The sequence below is a fragment of the Poecilia latipinna genome, unplaced genomic scaffold (assembly GCF_001443285.1).
Source record: "Poecilia latipinna isolate Pla-1442-1.1 unplaced genomic scaffold, P_latipinna-1.0 Scaffold1810, whole genome shotgun sequence".
NCBI lineage: Eukaryota > Metazoa > Chordata > Actinopteri > Cyprinodontiformes > Poeciliidae > Poecilia > Poecilia latipinna.
Genome location: NW_015114426.1, coordinates 232,529 through 252,099, shown reverse-complemented (window position 1 = coordinate 252,099; position 19,571 = coordinate 232,529). Strand labels below are relative to the sequence as shown.

General features: G+C 42.0%; 1 protein-coding gene across 1 annotated transcript in view; it reads right to left on the bottom strand.

Moving 5' to 3' along the window:
• The window catches only part of bcl2l1 (BCL2 like 1), a 46,451-nt gene extending 27,040 nt beyond the window's left edge, over positions 1-19,411 (bottom strand). The window contains 2 exon segments of the mRNA XM_015014390.1: positions 13,314-14,075; positions 19,305-19,411. Coding sequence (XP_014869876.1) covers positions 13,314-13,865 — 552 coding nt within the window. The 5' untranslated portion in view covers positions 13,866-14,075; positions 19,305-19,411.
• Between the last annotated feature and the right edge of the window lie 160 nt (positions 19,412-19,571).

Sequence of the window (19,571 nt, the reverse complement as noted above, 5' to 3'; positions counted from 1 at the left end):
GCAAGATGACAGTTGGATGTTACGATACTTGCGGATGAATATCGATTTTTTTCTAGGAAAGAAAATATCGATATATATCGCGATATCGATATTATCCTACAGCCCTAAGCATAACGTAAATGTATTCTTGACTTTATTCTCACATTTTTACACCTTTTATTTTCACAATTTTATTCTCACATTATTTTGACTGTTAAGTTTATTCTCATATCTTTAAGTCTATTTTCATATTTTTGCTACTTTATTCTTGTATTATGACAACTTTCTTGCATTATTTTGACTTTGTGACTATTCTCATATTTTGGCTTTATTGTCATGTTATTATGACCTTATGCTCGTACTGCTACGATTTTATTCTCAAAGTGGGGGAATAAAGTCTTACTACTACGACATTATTCTCGTTTTACTACGACTATTATCAAATTATTAAGACTTATCAACTTTCTTATATCGTTTTGACTTTGTTGACTTTATTCTGATATTTGGATGCCTTTACTTTCTATTTTTACTTCTTTCTCGTATTATATTACTCATGTATTATTAAAACTTTATTCCCATATCACTTGGTCTTTATTCTCCAATGACTTTATTCCATTACTTTATTCTTAGTCTGGTCCTAATACGCCGTTGTGACATTTTGTTTGTATAATTTGTCAATTTTGAGTTTTACATATTGTGGAAATTATTAGACAGCCAGAACATAAGCCTCACGTCACATGTCTTTTTAACTCTAGCTGCCTGGACATTTCAGAAGTGATTTGTTTGTTTGAACCCAAATCCCTTTTTTGTTCCCCCTATCCAGATGAAAGCAGAGGAGATGGAGCTGGTGTTACTAAATGGCCCTAAACAGCTGAATAAAGCACCTCTTCATGTGAGGACCTCGTAAGATTTCTTCTTGATAATTTAATCTGTGTGATGTGATTTTCTTGATGTCTCTGAATTATGCAGTCCTACGGTCAACTTTTGTTGTTTAGAAATGTGCTACTTGAATTCCTTTCATGTGCCGAGTTTGGCAAGGCGATCAGAAAACAAAGCATCAACGCTGGCCTTCATGGAATGGCACAGGGCGATGGAAGGAGCGGTTTAAAGTTTGATGGATCATTTCCAGGCAGAAGAAAGCATCACCAACACAAGGAAATTAAATGATTAAACCTCCCCTCGGTGATAACACGTGTGGTTGTTCATGCCAACCGCAGAAGTGCCAGAAAGTAGTCTTTCTTCCACTTTCTGGACCTTGAAGGCGACATCACGCATGTCTATGTGTGTGTGTGTGTGCTTGAGCTGAGCCGGCGGTGAGACCATGAATTAAAGAGGAGATTAATGAGTCAGGACAAGGAGGCTCAGACTCCAATCTGTTCCCCGCCGCACTCTGGGGGCTGTTTCTCTACAGAACCTAGTTCTGTCAGCAAACACACACACACACACACACACACACACACACACACACACACACACACACGTATCTAGTGTGCACACTGATACGACGCAGCAGGAACACTAAGGACTCTGGACCATGTTAGAGAGTCTGGCAGAGACAGCAGATGTTTGGGACAGTGGAGAGAATGACAGCAAAGAAAACAGAGAGGCTACCAGGAAAGGATGTGTTCAGCAACAAAACCCTTTCACCCTGTAGGCCTTCACCCCACTCTGACACCTCACCACGACCCACAGACCTGCCATCTGTCTGGAGGAGCTGAAAGAGAAAAACAGGGGTCGGCGAGCTGGACTGGGGCGAGACGGAACGAAGGAACAAAGGGAGGCAGAGTAGAGAGCGATGAGACGAAACCAGAAAAAGAAACAACAGAAAAAAGGAGGAATACAGCTGGCAACTAAGAGTGTTCTCGCACCTGATAGTCCAGTACTTGGTTTGATTTGGGAGCAAAGTTGCAACATTTGCTACATTTTCAGCAGGTGTGGTTCTCTTTCTGCACTGTGTCAAACAAAACAAACCAAACCGATAAGAAACCTGTCCCCTTCACCCCCTCTTCTGTGGTGGCGCTGCACCAAGAACCACTGAAGGGAAATGACATAAAAACCTCCAAAGACATTGAGCGCAACATCCTTCTTCAGGAAATGTAAACAAAAATGGAGTGGATTTTAGCGGTCGTAAGATTTCTCTTTTGGCATTGGGAAAAGATCACCAGCCATTTCTCCTGCTAGCACTAGACTTTGATTTGGTTGTATTTACCCAGCATGCCCAGCGCTGTAGTCCACTTCCTGCTTTTGGAGTGGTCTCTGGTCAGCTTGGCATTCATAACATGCATTCAAACCCCGCCAGAGTTCACTTCAATCGAACAGACCTGGATTTTTAGCCCGACTAGAGTCTTTTTTTTTTTTTTTTTTTTTTCTGCATCAGAGTTCGATTACGCATCCACACCTCCCCAAACGACCCATCTTCCTAGGCAAACTGACTGGAGTTTGATTAAAGCTGACCAAACGTGGATGCTGTGATGCACTCTAAGAAGGGGGAAACCCAGAGAGTCTGTGCAGAGAACATCGTTCATGTCACAGAAAGTTGGAAAACTTAAAAGACGCATTTCCACAGATGATTAATATCTATCGGCAAGTGACAAGTTTCCTTTTTGTTCTCCAATTCGATTATTTTCCCTTTCTCACTGCAAACCTGCTGATTACAGCTTCTTCCATCACTGCCTCCCCCCGGCTATTCATTGGTGAATATAACAGCGATGGCACTGATGCTCTCTAGCATCATTTATTCCCCTGGAAGGACTCTGCATTATCATGAAAGACTCATCAGCCGTCTTTATCCAGCCCTCAGTTCTCCAAATTTAATACAGACCAGGAGATTTACTAATCCCATGATATGCTCCATAATCTGATCATGGATACGAACACAGAAGAGAGTAGAGAGGAGGATGGTGGGGGGAGAAAAATGCAATCAGGAAGGAACGGCTGCGGATGGATGCCCAGGCTGCAGGAAGACAAAAACGGAGGGGGGGGGGGATCTTTTCCCAAAGGAAGGAGAGAAAAGGTGGGAAAAACGAGGGGACGACCAGCAGTAGAGAGAGAGAGAAAGAGGGGAACACAGACAGAGAAATAAGAGGATATGGGGGGCAGGGGGCTGCGTGTTCTCGCTGGTGACCCGATTTTCCCACTAAGCTCTAAAAAAGTGGAGCAGCACGTAGGCATCCATGGCTCGCCTCAGACATTCAGTCGCTCTGTCGCACAACATGAGCGCTGCATGCGGAGCGCATCATTCATTCTGCTTCACCTATTGACCCACATACTGTTTCCTTGCGTAGCTGAGTCACTAGCATGCTCTTTCTGAAGCCCTTCGCCTCCTGCATCAGCCTCCCTGCATCCTCATCTTCTCCGGGCTTAAAAAAAACAAAAAAAACCACAAAAAAAAAACAGCCTGACCTGGACAAGCTCAATCCGACACAACTGGTTAACATTAGTTACAGGCCAGAGCCAGAAACGAATCAGACATTTTAATTAAGATTTTGCTGCTTTCATTTTTAGTCTATTATTTGAGTAAGCAGTGTAACTTCTCCTATTTTAAGCTTTTGTTCATCATCTTCCAGCTCCATCTTGTCACTTGTAACCACAAGGTGAGTCGGGTGCAAATCATCTGTGATGTGCGATTGATAGGAGTGGAGCTACGTGCTCATTTGTTGTTACAGTCCAATGAACTTCTCCACCTTATTTTCTTTCCTTCCTCAAAAGGGGAAGATGCCAACTCCTCTATTTAGATGCAGTGCTGGACAATAAATATATGACAACACATATTGTAATAGACGCGTGATCAATATCACGTCTGAAAACATTTTCAGAGGAGGAGATTCTGAGGAGGTGCTGGTGTATCAGTGTGTTCCTGTGTGTGTAATGTGCAGCAGGACTTCAGGTCTCATCCATCACATGATCAGCTGAGTTTCTCAGAGGTCGTAAACGCATATAGGAGCGCTGCTGTCTACAGGCTGGTTGTTTTCCAGCTATTGAATATACATAGAAAGGACCAGAAGGGGGAAAACATTAGTTTGAATAGATGTATTATTTCTTTGCGTTTCCACGTGATGCATCACCTAAGCACCAGCACGTATGTGCACAATGAAGGCTTCATTATAGCATCTGTATCGGCTTACTCAAGAATGGTTAAAGTTATGCTTTGCAGCACAGAAACTTGATCCAAATGGAAACAATTTGTAAGAAAAGAAAATATTGGGAATTGTTACAGAAGTCTTTTATTTTATGAAATTTTATTATTATTTTGTAATTTTAAATGCTATTAAAATGAAATGTTTTTTCTTGTCAGCCGATATGCCAAATAACAGTCGAACCTCTCTCACAGCAGAGCAACAGAAGACGGTGGCTGATTTTTAGGCCTTTCCAGAGTTGGATAAGATTGGTGGATAAGATCGGTTTCACATTTAAGCATAGGCTGACCACTGATCTCCCAAAACTAAGGAATTCAGGGCCGATTTGTCGGCACATCTCTACTATCAGACAAAATCGGAATCGGCAGTTCTTATTTTTTAAAGATCGGCCAGAAAACTGCAATTGGTGCACTCCTGTTTATAATCCATGGAAGTTCAGGCATGAACGCCTTTGGAAGGTACCACAGTGCATGCAACAGAAATGTCTTCTCCCAGAAACAAAAAGAACACAAGGATAGTCTGGAAAACACAACTAAAAAAACAACCATTGCTCATAAGGTCAAAGGCGAGTGAATCAAGAGTGTTTGCTGCCGTGACCCTTACTTTTGACTCACTTGAGCAAGCGGTCACCTCTGATGTCACCAAACCAATACTCGGCTTTAATATATGCATGCAAAAACAATAGAGAAGGGAGCATGGCTGGGCGAGTTATCTGCATAGAGCCGCCCACCGCATGCACACACACTCACACACACAGCCGCTTATTGACACGGTTTGAACAAAAAGTGGCCGCCATTGATCCAATGGCCGTGTTAGGATGAGACAAAGGCGAAAGTGGCTTTTCCATCATCAGGTCCTTTGTCTGCAGAGCTGTGACACACCTGTGTGGCATAACTAAAGAGACGGCGAGGCGAATTTCTAGGTGTGTGTGTGTGGCCGCATGTTCTTTGTTTGAAGAAGTCACGTGACCCAGTCTGACTTGGCGCCATCCCCTCCCCTCTGCAGTGCGCCACCGTACAATAAAAAAAACACAACAATAAAACTCGTATATAAAAAGACAACAACAACAACGTTGCACCAAGTGTCTGGCTCCGTACACCCACTCAGTTCTGGAAAGTTCATTAGCAAACACAAAACTCTGGGAGTTGATCGGGGTGAGGGGGGGCTAGGTAAAAACGATGAAGGGAAAGAAAAAGGTGGTGAGGACTGGAAGGATGGAGATCCGGAGAGGGTCGATGAAGCGGATTTGAACGTTACAGCAATATCTACTATTTAACAAAGTGATCAATGGGACAAAACTCCGGAAAACGGGGGAATTTAGAGGGTGGGCGGTTATGGTCTGTGGCGGATTCAGTGGCTGGAGTCCGGAGACAATGAAGAGAGACTGCCGGGACAGGAGGAGCCAAATCAAGAACTTCAGAAAAAGATTATCGACGTGAGGATGATGCAATGCAGATGGAGGTGCACAAAGAAAAACACGGTCCAAAAATCAATCGGTGGCAGGAGGAAGGAGAGAGGGAACGACACAGAGGGGGAGATGTAAAGAAAATGAAGCTTGGGTTGGGGGTGGAGGCAGAGAAAGGGTGGGAGGGGAAGTGGGGGGGAACCCGGATAAGTCCCAAGAGTGAGATTTCCTCCGTCGATCTAACCGCGCATCTGATGTGCATGTTAATTACAGACGAGGAGAGACAGTAAATATGTCTGCCAGAAAGAACGGTGCGCTGGAAGCTCAGGTGCCCCCTGAGTCAAAACAAGTCAATGAACAGACCCTCTTTGAGACTTTAATCTCATTCTTACTGTCCACTATAATGTACAACCAGTCTGCTTACACTCACAGTTTATCTGCACCCTCAGTTCGAAGGGTAAAAATCCTTCAAACGTGTGAAACTTGTGTCGATGTACCATCGTCGTAGTAACAAGAAAATCTGACATTTCATTTGAGAATAGTCAGGAATGAATCCCATGATCGTTTTTACTAAATAAGGGGTTGCATAATTAAGCAATGAAGGGAAAGATATGGTAATCTAAAGTGTGTATATATATAAGCATAGTGGATCATGTTGAGTGTACTAGTGGGATTTCCTGGTATTTCATTATTCATGTTGAGCAAACTCCCTATTTGTGTTAGCAACAGTAGGGCAGGAATCACTTCTAAACAAGTGGTTGCTGTGTAGATGACATCTAATTGTTGTTATGGAGACTCGCTCGCTCCAAGATGTCACTCTTTGCAGCACTTTTCTAACAGTGAGATGTTTTTTGTGAGTAGTGTCATAGGTCATCAATAAACCTCATGTCAAAACAAATGGGTCTCTATGTTGCATCATAGTTTTACATTTTTGGCCAATACTGGGGTTTTTTGGGGTGTTTTCCCCCCAATTAAACATGGCTACAAAGTCAATAGGTTTGCTACTGTGGGATGATTATTGTTAACATTTGAGGAGGTAATTAAGATCATTTTCTCATATTGGTGTTGATTTGTCTGTGCGACAAATGAGTTCCTTCAAACTCATATTAAAGTCAAAAAGTCAAAATGTCTTTGTTCAGTTGTTGCATTTATTTTAATTCTTGAGGTACCATTATTACAAACGTACTCAAATGAACGGTAGGATTCTTAAAAAAGTCAACGCATCTGCAACTGCAATAACAATTGTTTTTACTCCAAACATAGCAACTACATCAATAGATCTGCTCATGATTGTATTAGACCAGCTCTATAAACCGCTTTCCATATCTCAGTCTAGAGCACGTCAGTTCCTACTAAATACATAAATAATTTGCTCAGATGAACTTCTTTTTTTAAAGGGTAATTTCCCAAAACACAGAACAGTTTCTGGTAAAGTGATACACATATACAAGTTGAGAATACTTTCGTCAGCTACGGTGTGCGTGGGTCGGTATGTTATGGACAATGGAGAAACACAATCTACACTGTGTGCTTGTAGAAAGGAATTTGTTTTATTGACGGGGAACTTTTGACCAAATGGGTCAGTCAAAGTTATTTTCCCTTCGGTTCAAAATGACAGCTTTAATTTTTCAATCTTGTTTTCAGATGCGGTTCCATGGATAGATGTGATGCACTTTGGGGCACTCTGGTGACACAGGGGTAGAGCGTGCAACACGAATACAGAGGCCATAGTCCTCAACGTGGCCGTCCCGGGTCGATGACCCTTGCGGCATGTCTTCCCTCTATCTCTTATAACCCTCTTTCCTGTCTAAGCACTCACAAATAAAGTCAATAAAATGAGTTTGTCACATTTTAAAGAAATGTGACAAACTCATCTAAATGCTGAACATGTCAGAGCAGTCGTTGCAGAAGTTCAGGTGATTTAAAAAAAAACAGCAACTGTGTGAGCTCGTTCCTCTCGTAGTTAACTTTCCGTGACCTCACTGAAACCAACGCGAGCACAAAGCCCGCCGCCTGCACTAATGGTGTCCCTTTTTTCCTCGTTTTCCCACTGAAACGCTCCCTTGGTCCCATCAAGCTCCAGCCAAGCGTCCCTAGACCATGGCAGTGAGGTTCGCCTTTATTAGGCTGTCAGAGGAGAAAAAAAAACCAAAACACTGTTTTCCCCAGTAGCTGCTTGAGATATTATTCATCTCTAATTGGTAATAACCCCATCCCCCCCTTCCTCACCCCCACCCTGAGGCAGCTCAATCTCCACTAAGTAATCACTGCCATCACCTCCTCTGGTGGAAGCGGCATTATTAGGTCGGTGGCACTGTCTCTACCTCTCCGCTGTCTGCCAAGGAGGTTTATTATCCCACAATATATGGCTTTACTCGCCTACTTCTTTTAAAAGCACGAGCTGCAGAGAGAGAATTTTGGCTGAGCCCATTTATCTCCCATTCTCGGCTCCAATCAGATATTTCAGCAGCCCGGACAGGGAAGACTCCAAAATAGGCTCCGACGGGATCGTTTAAGCTCAGGCTTTCACTTTTCCTGATGGGGCGAGGGATGCTCTGTTGTGCAAAACACCTTTCACTTTTCAATATGCATCTCCTCCTCCCGCGCCCAACTCAACTATTTCCCCAGTTTGGGAATCTGCTTTTCTGTTTCCTTTGTCCTTTGAAAAACATTTTATGAAATATCCAGCAAAAAAGTGCAACCTCCTACAGCAGTATGCTCTAAAATAGACAGGGTTTCTGCATATTTCAAATTTAAAATTGCACCCGTTCCCCATTTCTGAGATTTTGCAGCGTTTTGGACATTCGAGTAAAAATAATATTAAGGGTCAAGTGCTCGAATAGTAATCCGGTCTTAATATTTATAGAATCGACGAATCCTGAGGTAAAACAATGCTCCGACTGAATTTCAATGTAGTGTGGTATTGGGTGATTCCACTGCTGTTCACGACATCCGACTAAAAAGAAATATCAAAAGCTTTCATAATTAGGAGATTCTGTAGAGGGTGTTACTCTTACTCTTGCTTGTAAAAGCCACCAGTCCAGTTCAAGCTGAAGGAAAAGTTGCAGAGAGTAAATACGATGAAATAATCCTTATTCGATTTCTGGATGAGTTTACATTCAGTCAGTGAAGAAATAAAAATAATTCTGAGTTGAAAAGGTGAAATAAAACTTTGAATAAGGAAACTGTGCAGCATCAGGTAAAATAAAAAAAATAAGTATTAAACACTTTTAGAACCATGAAGTGTAGGAGTAATGAAAATGTGTGTGTATTTCAGGGACAAAAACAGTTGCAATGTGGTTTAGATACTTTTAATTCCTACATTTGCGGTGGTGGGAACCATCTACTAATGTGCTACCAGTTGAGTTTAGCTTAGCACTTTAGGACTTTGGCTATTTTTGAAAAGGTTAACGCACTTAGCTTCCCCAAATAATTTTTTCCAGATAAATTCTAAAGTCCAGTAATCTTCAGTGCAATACACTTCAGTGTGGAAGCTGTTGCTACATAAAGTAGCTTGAAAGCTAGCCAACATCAGAATATGTTTAAAAAGAACAGATTTCAGGAGTTGCACCCTTTGAAGGTTGATTATGTCACAACAAAGACTGTCTAAAATCGATGGCTCCTACACAAATGTGTCTTTTTCTCCAGGTTAGTTCTTGTAACTATAATGGACAAAGTAGTTTTTTTAAATAGAAGTTTTGCTAAAAAAAAAAAAAAATCAATTATTGAATTAATTAAAATGGATTAAATAAGAAAAAAAACTTCAGCAACATTTTGAGTTCCATTTTTATCAGCTTATATTTAGCTTCTTCACAGTTGCTAGGTGACAGTACATACATCGAAGTAAGGGCGGGTCAATTTTTAAAAAAAGGAGACTTTAGCAGATAGCAAGCTTTCACAAAGGCTAGGCGTATTACAGCAAGTTTGCTCTGTTTTATCAGCCAGTCAAAGATTCACTAAAATCTCCAATCAGTGCATTTCTACAACACAAAGGATTGCTTCATGTCACTCATTCACATCGAACATATGATGTCGACTTTTTTTTCCTCTTCAGTTTCAATTCCTCTAATTCAATGTTATTGCAACAGTAACAATGAATTAACAAGAGCAAGGACTGAGAAATATTTCAGCACAGCAGAGAGAGAGTGACCTTGCTGCTTCTCGGGGCAGACTGATATTTCATCAGCTAACAGTAAGAGCACACCTGCCTCACAGCGATACCCACATCTGCCAACGGCTTTGACTTCCCTCCTCTGAGGAGGCGTCGAGGGAGGAGAGCGAGGAAGAGAAGAGGAAATAAAAGACAGAAGAAAAAAAATCCCACAACAAAGTATAATATGGGTTTTTACCAAGAGACTGATATGGTTCAGAGAAAGTGTAAGCAGAGTCTGAAGAGAAATGCTCCAATGACAAAGAGGGGAAATAAGTAAAAAGAAAATGGGAAAAGTCACAGCACCAGCGGTAAAACACCTAGCGGTAGATCTCAAGTTGAGCTACCACTGGAAGTGGCCAAGTTTGTTCACAAACAGATCAGAACCTAACAAGTTTATTGAGCTGAATGGATCTAGAAAATAAAATGAAGACAAAAAAAAGGAAGGAAGCAACATCATGTGTTAACTGCAGCTACAGGGGAGAAGTGAAACAACTGTAAAGGGAAACATCCATCACCATTCAAAACTTTTTAATGAAGTCATTCATGTCTCCCAGTGCGTGTGACAGACATGCTAATTAGTTAGCACGCCACACGCCTAAAATAGTACCGATGTAGCTTATGCTAAGCCAAATGGAGGAAGCTTGAGATCATTGGCAATACATAGATGTGTTTATTAACAACAACACTGATGTCAACATGTGGTTATGATGGGAAATTTAGACTGACCTCCTCATGGTTCATGTTTTCAAATAACATACTCGCTGCGTCTCCAAAAGCACCGTTTTGGTTATTATGAAACCAAAAAAAAAACCTCACTCTCACATCAATCATGTGCAACTGCATTCCAAGTCATTGCTAGGTATGCCAACAATGTAGTTCTGAAGCAGTTGTAATATTTTTGCAGGCAGTGATTATACGAATTAGTCTTCATAAAATGCGGTGATTAGAGTCGCACCGAGAACTCGGCATGTGATTGGAATCGGTTCGTTTTTGGCACAATTGGCTAGTTGAGAACTAAGAAGTCCGACCTTGGACAGGAAGGAGACATCTTGCTTCAGGTTGTACAGACAACACCACAATTCAGTATTAAAGTTGATACTGCTAGTTGGCAAAAAGCAGTTATGAAACTCAGAGATACATTAGGAAATCAAGCTTTTTCAAGGTTGACAATGCCGTTCATTCATAGTAGCTTTTTAGTTAGCGTACCCATCAGTGTGGAACTGGCAATTGACCTGAAGTCGACTTTAGCAGATAACAATAAAAATTAATACATCACAACAAAGCTGCCCTAGCTAGCTAAAGTTACTAGCTAGTAGCTACTATAAGATGCATTTTAAAAATCACAACTCCGTTTGTTTCAAAATGATTGGAATAGGCAGAATCTGATGAGTTATGAAAAAGATTTATATAAACTAAGAGTCAGAAATGGGTCACAAAATTCTGATTGGCGTATCTCCTTCAACTTATGTTAAATCTGATTTAACCCTTAACTGCCACCCCAAAAACACTTGCATGTTATCCAATGGGTCCATGAGGACACTGGCGTCCTCGTGACAGTTAAGGGGTTTTAAAATGCATGTACAATTCACTATATGTATGGAATTCCTCTTGAGATATTTCTAAAACCTAATGCTGGCAGTGGTTAAAATCTGTCAGTGCAGACCACCAACAAAGTAGTGCAGCTGGAATGTAATCATGAGATCAGCACGTGCTTTTTTTAAAGGTGGGAACTCAATTATGTAACAACTAACAGCATGTTGTAAAGTTTTATGGTTACAAAACATACCCTGATAGCTGTTTGCTAAATCAGACTGCTGCAAAATCCACATAACTAACCCTGAAATGTGTTTCTGTGCACAAACAGCAGGGTTATGCCCACCTAGCTGTAGTTTCACAAACACGCCTCCGAATGCTGAGATGACGGTTTCTATAGAACCGACCTCTGACCTGTTGTTATCCAGCAGTGGGTGACTATAAACAGCTCCTCCCTCTGGTGCTCTATATCATAAAATCAAACGGCTGGGACAAAGGAAAACAGCTGACCTCGACTGTCCTGGAGGTGATACAACACAAAGAAAACAGCAGTGCTGCACTGCACTGAGCAACTACACCCAGGAAAAAAAGGAGAGGCATGCATAGCTTTCATGTGAATGCAGCTGCTTTGGCAAAGAGCATAAGAGAAAAACACTGTCCTGATAAACTGGTCAGATGGTGAGGGAGTGGAAGCACAAAGCGCGGAGCCAATCAACTGACCACACAAACAAAGGACTATCTGTAAAAGCCCTGGACTTCATCTTTCCCTGTGAGGAGAACTCAGGCAGGCTGCAGGACGGCTACAAAGCCCGTTAAGCCCCCCCACTTCGATCCAGCTCATCGAGTTCCCAGATGCTGATCAATTAGTGGACAGCTGAAACAGCTGCTGACCACACAAACATCCTGCTCTTACTGGGTTCTAAACCCAGACGGTTCTCCGACAACGTGTGCTGACTCATGCAGAACCTTCCCCTCAACTACGCGGCTAATCCAGACGTCTGTTCCCGTCTGCCGGTCAGGGCGGCCAACCAGACGCCTGGTGTGTCGTCGAGTCTAAGGCATGTTCACGGCTGGGTAGCAGAGACACAGCGTGTGAAGAAATGAAAACCGAGCCCTGCAGGTCAACATCGGCAGGCGGCCAAGACTCAAAGCATCCGACACATTAACACTACACGGTGAAGCACGTGCAGTCCTGACGGAGAAACACAACACACAAGGAACGCTCCGATCACGCTAGTCTGGCTAATGTCGATTTCTGGTTTCTATTCTCATTCATTGGTTAAGTATAACAGCAGTCTTCAGCTAATATCCATCACATTTATATAGAAAGGAAGAGAAACATTCTATTGTTTGTGATGTACCAATCATGCTTGTCTGGCTGATGCCACTTTCTGGTTTTCCTTCTTCGGTTGAATATAACAGCGGCCGTCAGCTACCAATTTATTTATTATTATTTTTTTTTTTTTACTTACATTTGATCAACAAATTAACGTTTTCTAAGGATATAACAGGAAAAGACAATAATTCTACAAGTTCTTTCACAGATGCTGTAGTTTAGAAACTTAAAAAATTATCCACATTTTTTATGCCAGAAACAGTATGTTCATAAACTTTATTTGATTTTTAAAACACATTGAACTGCCTTATTGCTGAAAATGCGCTATATAAATAAAATTACCTTATCTTGCATTTCAATCAACTCAAAGTACATGCTCTTGGTTGATACCTTTGTAGATCAATCATCTTTGATGCATTGAATGACTGGCTCTGATCACCTTTCCAGCGATCAGAGCCAGTTCCACCCTCTTATTGGTGCATCTTGACAGTAAAAAGTGTTTAAATTGTAAAGCAGCACTGTCAACCCCCACATCTAGTTGAAAAATAAGGAAGGTATTTATTTCTGTTTTCCAATCTGATTGCTGCCAGCAGGGTTCTACAAACAAAGGTGTCGACATGGAAATGTTCCATGCGGGAATCTGAACTGAACTTCCCTATGTAATCAAACCAGCATATCAAAGTATCCTTTGTGAGTTTGGCAGCACAAGCAAACAACATGAGACTTAACAGTCTGAGTGTGTGTGTGTGTGTGTCTTTTAATGAGACTCACCCATCCTCCTTGGCTCTCCACCCAAGGTTCAATCCGCTCATCCAAGTAGACGGTCATCCACTCTACAATCCTGGCTACCAGGTGGCTCATCTCCTTCTCAACGCATTCCACGCAGAGCGCGCCACCAAACGCGAAGAGCCCCACGATGCGGCCCCAGTTGACGCCGTCCCGGAACACCTCGTCCATCACGTTCTCGAAGCTCTGGTAGGCGGTGGCCGGTGTGATGTGCAGCGTGCTGTGAAGGTCGTTGAAGGCGCGGGAGTAGCGCAGCTCGAACTCACGGGCCGTGTCTCGCAGGGTCACTTTCACCGCGTCCATCGTTGCCGCCGACGCCGCCTGTTGCCGCCTCGGGGATCCTGGACTTGTCCCGTTAAAAGTCCCATTAGCGTGCGTCTCCAACGTCTGCTCGTCGTCCATCCCCGCGTCCCCGGCCGCGTCCCCAGCAGCGGTGCTGTCCGGGGGCTCATTGGGCAATATGTGTTGGATCGGATAGTTCCTCTGAGACAGTTTAAACTTAATGTAGAAAAGCACTAGTTCTCTGTTTCGTGACATGTTTCTTTGTATTTAAACAAGTTTCTTGATCTTTCTTCTGGTCCGTGTCTCTCTGCGTCTTTTGGTCCCTATCTAGCTGTGGTAAGAGCAAACGCACACTGTGCTTCTTCCTGGGGTTCCTCCGTTTAGACCACCATGGTCAGCTGACAGCCACAGGACTCTTGGAGGTGAAAACCCAACCCACATAAGGCTGACGGATCAAATCAGGCCCTGCAAAAAAAACAACAAGGAAAAGGTCAAAGTCTCTGAAGCCGATCCATAGAAAATACTGCGACAGTTAACAGAAGGAAGCGGGAGCATGAGGACAGTCCTGCACTTCCAAATTGAATTTGGACAGTTGGGGTCAAAGAGCAACTCTCTAATTGGGCTGCCGCATATGGAACAGATGGCAGCGACAATAAAGATACAACGGTGGAGTAAGAGAGAGCTGGAGAGAGAGGAGAGAATGAGGGCGAGAGTGTCAGGAAGGTGGCGAGAGATCCAGACAGTCCTCCTTATCAGTGACCTCTGTCCTCCAGTTTGACCTACCTCATCTCCACGCTGTCTCTGTACAACTCACACACTCATCTGTGTGCCGTCACACTTACTCATCCACTTCAAAAACTGGACTTTTCCAAAATATTTCAAGTTTTTACCTCAAACCCGTGTGCCTGGGCCAACACAAGGTATCTTCATGGCCTGAAAGTTGTGTTGTCAATAAAGGTCTGGTAAACACAACTTACATGGAGATTCAGTTCCATCTGAACTAAATCAGACTATTTTTGGGGGGGTTTGTTTCGTCTCGATCAATTGGTCAGAAGCAAAAAATCTGATATTTTTTTCCCCAATTAATAAACTCAGCCTTGAAGCACCAACTATTGAAGATTTTGAAAATGTCTTCACAATTGATGACGATAATAATGGAGCAAGCCCAGGTATTCACAGTGGTAAGTACAGACGACAACTGTCTGTAAATACTTAAAATCCACAAACACTTAACCCTGGGCCCCAAAAAACCCTTATAACTGCTTATTTAAATAGTTTGAACAATAAATATACTTTGGCAAAAATCATCTTCGCACTTTCATAGAAGCTAACATCTACAGCCATCCCTATTTCCAGTCCTAGAGGTACAGCCAATCAGTGCCAAGGAAAACGAACATAGCTCCTAGATTGGTTGCTCTGCCAACACCATCCAATAGTGTCTCTGGTAGCATTTAGCTTCCCATGCCGTGTTTTATTTTTCAATATTTCAGATACTGTCTACAAAAGAGGATTGTATCTCGCAAATAGGCGAATTTTCCCCGAATAAAGTGGAATAGAGTTACACTGGAAAGGCCATGAATACTGAGCCGAGAACAGGTGAAGGGGTCTACTGTAAATTCATCCTTCCATTATGTAAACTAGCTTATTCCAACATCATGGGGGTGGAGCTACACCTTGGACACATCATCAGTCAATAAAATCTTGAATACAACATGAATAAAGAAACCCAGAAAAATCAGTTGGTGACTTAAATTGGCTGATACTGGGCTCGACTGGCCACCCAAAACCGTAAAAATACTATCCTTTACAGAAATGAACACTTTTATACTAAAGCGACCATGTCCAAGTGGCAACAGTCCTTGGAAAGAAAGTTGTTACCGAGCGAGGAAGACTCAGTTATTTCGCCGCTTTTCAGCATTTGCGATGTGCTTAAAAATAAAACATGAAAGTAGCCTCTAGAAAGAAAATTCACCACAGCGCAACAAAGTAAGGCACACAGAGACTCATGTTAGAAAGGCCAACCAAGATAATTGCTAATCAATCCCAGCAGCGAGCTGGGATTGATTATTGAGAGCTTGAGTCTCCTGCAGATTTACAAAAAAGTTATAGCTATTAAGTATAATAGTGACCAATACTTAAAAATGACTTTAAAATGTGACACTCAATTGCAAACAAGTTTGTTCCTCTAAAAGTAATAAGATGGGCTCAGCTGGCATATCTTTGACAGGATAATGTAGGGGTGAAAGGGTGGCAGCCGACCTGCCAATCCAAAACCTGAAGTGGCAGGTCAGGCTTTTTAAAGGTTGGTGATAGGCCCGAAAACGAAACGCATCCCTAATAAAATGAATTAAACATTTTGTGATGCAAGACTTCTATATTTAATTTGCCTCAGTCTGTTTTATTAAGAACGTATGGAGATGTCCTTCACTTGTTTCTATTGGGCTTTGTGTGTACAGATATCTCTGTCCCATATCCTGTGGGATTTTCAGAGATGTAGAGCTCTGTAAATCTAAAAAAAATTTAATGTTTTGCTTTATTTTGCAACGCAAATGTCTTTTTTAAAGTAATTAGGCTTAAAATGCATGTAGAAAGTAGAACAAAGTGAACAAAGATCCCTGGTCGGTTACTATGACAGATGTTGCCAGCCTCTGTTCCTCCACCCACAGAGAAATTCTACACTTTGTTTCGCTGCATTGATTTAAGGAAGCAGTTTAAATGTTAAACCTCTTGGCAGGAGGTATGTTTGTATGCGAACAATGCACTGGAGTCCAAATCAGATCTGTCTGATGGGCTCGGGATTTACAAAACACCTTTTAGACTTCCAACAATGAAAAAATCTACTTTATTGTTGAACATAAAATAATAAATGAGGCAGGTCTTGAAAGAGGAAAAAAAATAACTGACTGCTGGGTCATATTATGAAATTAAAGTTATCAGTAGATGAGAATGAAACACTAATGTAATCCCTGCTGTAAAAGGAAACAAGCAGATTTTTACTTGCATAGTTACATTCCCATCCAATGGGTTGCTGAATTGGTAGATAACATCTGACAGACATTCTGTAACAAATCATCTGTGGGAAAAGTTATCTTCATTCTGTTGTTCTTCAGCTCACTCATTCACTTGACTCTTTTGTTTCACAAAAGGATCTGGCTGATGATTCCAAACTATCTGCTAGTTATCATGTAATTAACCTGACATTTCCTGCAACAATAATGGCATTTAAGCCTGATAAGTACATGAGCCTAATAATTAGTGTATCAGACAGATGGATGCAAATGATCCTTGCATCACTTCATAACACATGCCTATGTCTTAGAACACAATGGAGAATCAGACACTCTGACTAACAAGTAATATTTCAGGTAAGGTCGAAAAAAAAAAAAAGTTCAGCTGTCCGCCCAGTTTCAGGGAGATCAGGACCAGCCCAGCCTGGCGGATGGAAAGCAACAAGACTGCAGTGTTTACAAAGGCCACATGGTCCCCAGCTGCCAACACGTGGCTTGGGCTGGAACAGCGCAGTAGAGATGTAAACACGGCAGCTCTATAGGAATAACAGCGAGTCAAAATGTGGCGTCTGAATGTTTCCACGAGATCCGACAGTAAGGGTAATTTGATCAAAGTAAAGTCTGAGGTGATATTGATTATGGGGGAATTTTGGCTGGATTGTCTTTTTGTTTGTTTGTTCGTTTTTTTTGTTTTTAATAAATAAATAAGTCAGCCCAACTTTTTTTCTGGATGTGTCGATTTGACGACAGTCTCAAAATTAAATGTTCACAGCAGTCCATAATATTCGCCTGATGAAAACAATAATAGTAGTAATAAATTTGATTAAACACGATTGTCTTACCAGAGCTGGATGAAAAATAATAATAGAAAAGGGAAATCCTCGGTCCAGGGTCACTGGTTCTTTCCGACTCTTTCGAAGCGTAGAAACGCTGTCAAAACGCTTAAATGTAAACACTACCACTCTGTTTGCTGTGTTGAGTAGGTTTGAACATTTCAACATGTGCCCCTTTTATGGACCCTCCCCTGTTGCGTAACAAGAGACGCGATTAGCTGCATGTCAGTGGCTAAGCTTCATTTGTCATCCGGCGAGGCAGTCCGCACGCCAGGTATGGGAAAGGCGGGGAGAAGCGGGTCTTATATGTTCAAATAAAACAAAAAGCTCTGATTCAGCCGCGCGTGAAAGACACACTAAGTCCCCCGACGAATAGTTTTCAACTGTAGGATGACAAACACTATTCTAGGCACGAGGAAGACTCCTCCTTATTTTCGTCAACGCTTCCGCTGGGTCATTCACCGGCGGACAGTTGAGTAACGCATCCGGTGTCGTATAGTCCGCGTTTGAATCGTGAGCTGGACCTATCGGTGCAGGACCGCACGTCTCTACTGCGAATAAAAATGTGCCAGAACCCATAAAATATGATAAGTAAAACAGTGCTGTCTGAAAATCTTACACTTGCTGTCCTTAGGTCGATTAAGTGTTATTTATTAACGGAAACGAGATATTATCAACAAACCATTTAACAAACTGATTTTTTAAATTGAAAAATGCACATTTATTCAGAACTACGCGTCTTACTATTACTGCCTATTATTGACTACTTTTTCGGAGAAATTACAAAGTTTAGTTTAAAACTATATAAATAAAGCTTATATGAACTCTCTTTTACCGCATTATTTCCCTAATATTTCATAATAAACAAGAAAAAAATGCTTTCCAGAGTGCTGCGGATGAACGAGGGAGTCCCTGAAGGCATCATTACCAGGCCATTCTCCTGACTTAACACACTGGGAAAGGAGCGTTAATCACGACACGTGAAAATTAAGCCACTTTGAGACACCACCCTGTGCCGGATTTAAATAGTATTCGCCACACCAGCAATATAAAACAACAATAATATTTTTAAACCCGGCAATGATGACTAGCACAGCTCCACCTTTGCCATCCTTACAGAGGCAGCAATCCAGAGAAATATGGCTGTCACCCGAGTCTCATAGAAAGCTGTGAGCTTACCAATGTGTTCTAAAAAAGCAACAAATAGTTTACAGAACCACCCGAGCACATTTGGACTTAAGCAGAAAGACGTAACGTAAAAAATCTTGGCAGAAACAAAACATAGATCTCTCGTTCATCCATATCAGTCGATTTCTTTGCTGTAGGAAGATTCACAAGCAAAGCCACAGCAAGCGCTCCCCTTTACACGTAATTTCCCGAATGAAAGAACACACGGGTCGGAGTGAGACTCGTGGGATTAACTGGAACTCTTACTTGTAGGGTGGTCTCCACAAAATCATGTCTGTCGGAACACTATCCGATCCCCGGTAGAACTAGGAGTGATCCAAACCGTCATTGCTAGCCTGCCTGGCTAACGCCGACGGAGCTCGTTACTGGTTCCCAGTTGCACAGATCCGCCCACCCTTCTACGTGGAGTGTGACCACACCACAGCCTGTGCTGTGGCCGTTCGCTAGAGGAATAAGTTTATTTCACTACCGTATACTGATTTAAACCCACTGCAAGGCTGTTCTGGTTGGAAGTCGCGGTTGTTATGAACTGCACTTGACGAACTGTCGCTAAAAAAAAGGGTAAATAAGCGAGTCTAAATTTGGCATTTGAATGCTTCCACGAGAAGTTAAAACTGCAAGCTAAAAATACAAAACCGTACCGTTAACAGTTAATATTTTCTTACTTCTTGATTTGTAATATTAGCTTTACAGGGGTCCATGTAGCAGCTGTTGGGCGCCTTTACGCTTAAGTTGACAACAAAAGATGCGAGAGGTCTCCATAGTAACCTTTGTTACCCCAAATTCCTAACACTCATTGGAACACCAGAAACTTTAGATCACACTGCCATCGTGTGGACAAAAGTGAGAATGTCAGAAATCTGTCACAACTTGATAAACGGATTAAAACCTCTTTCCACACAAGTTTAGATTAGAAGCATACTTAAAAAAAA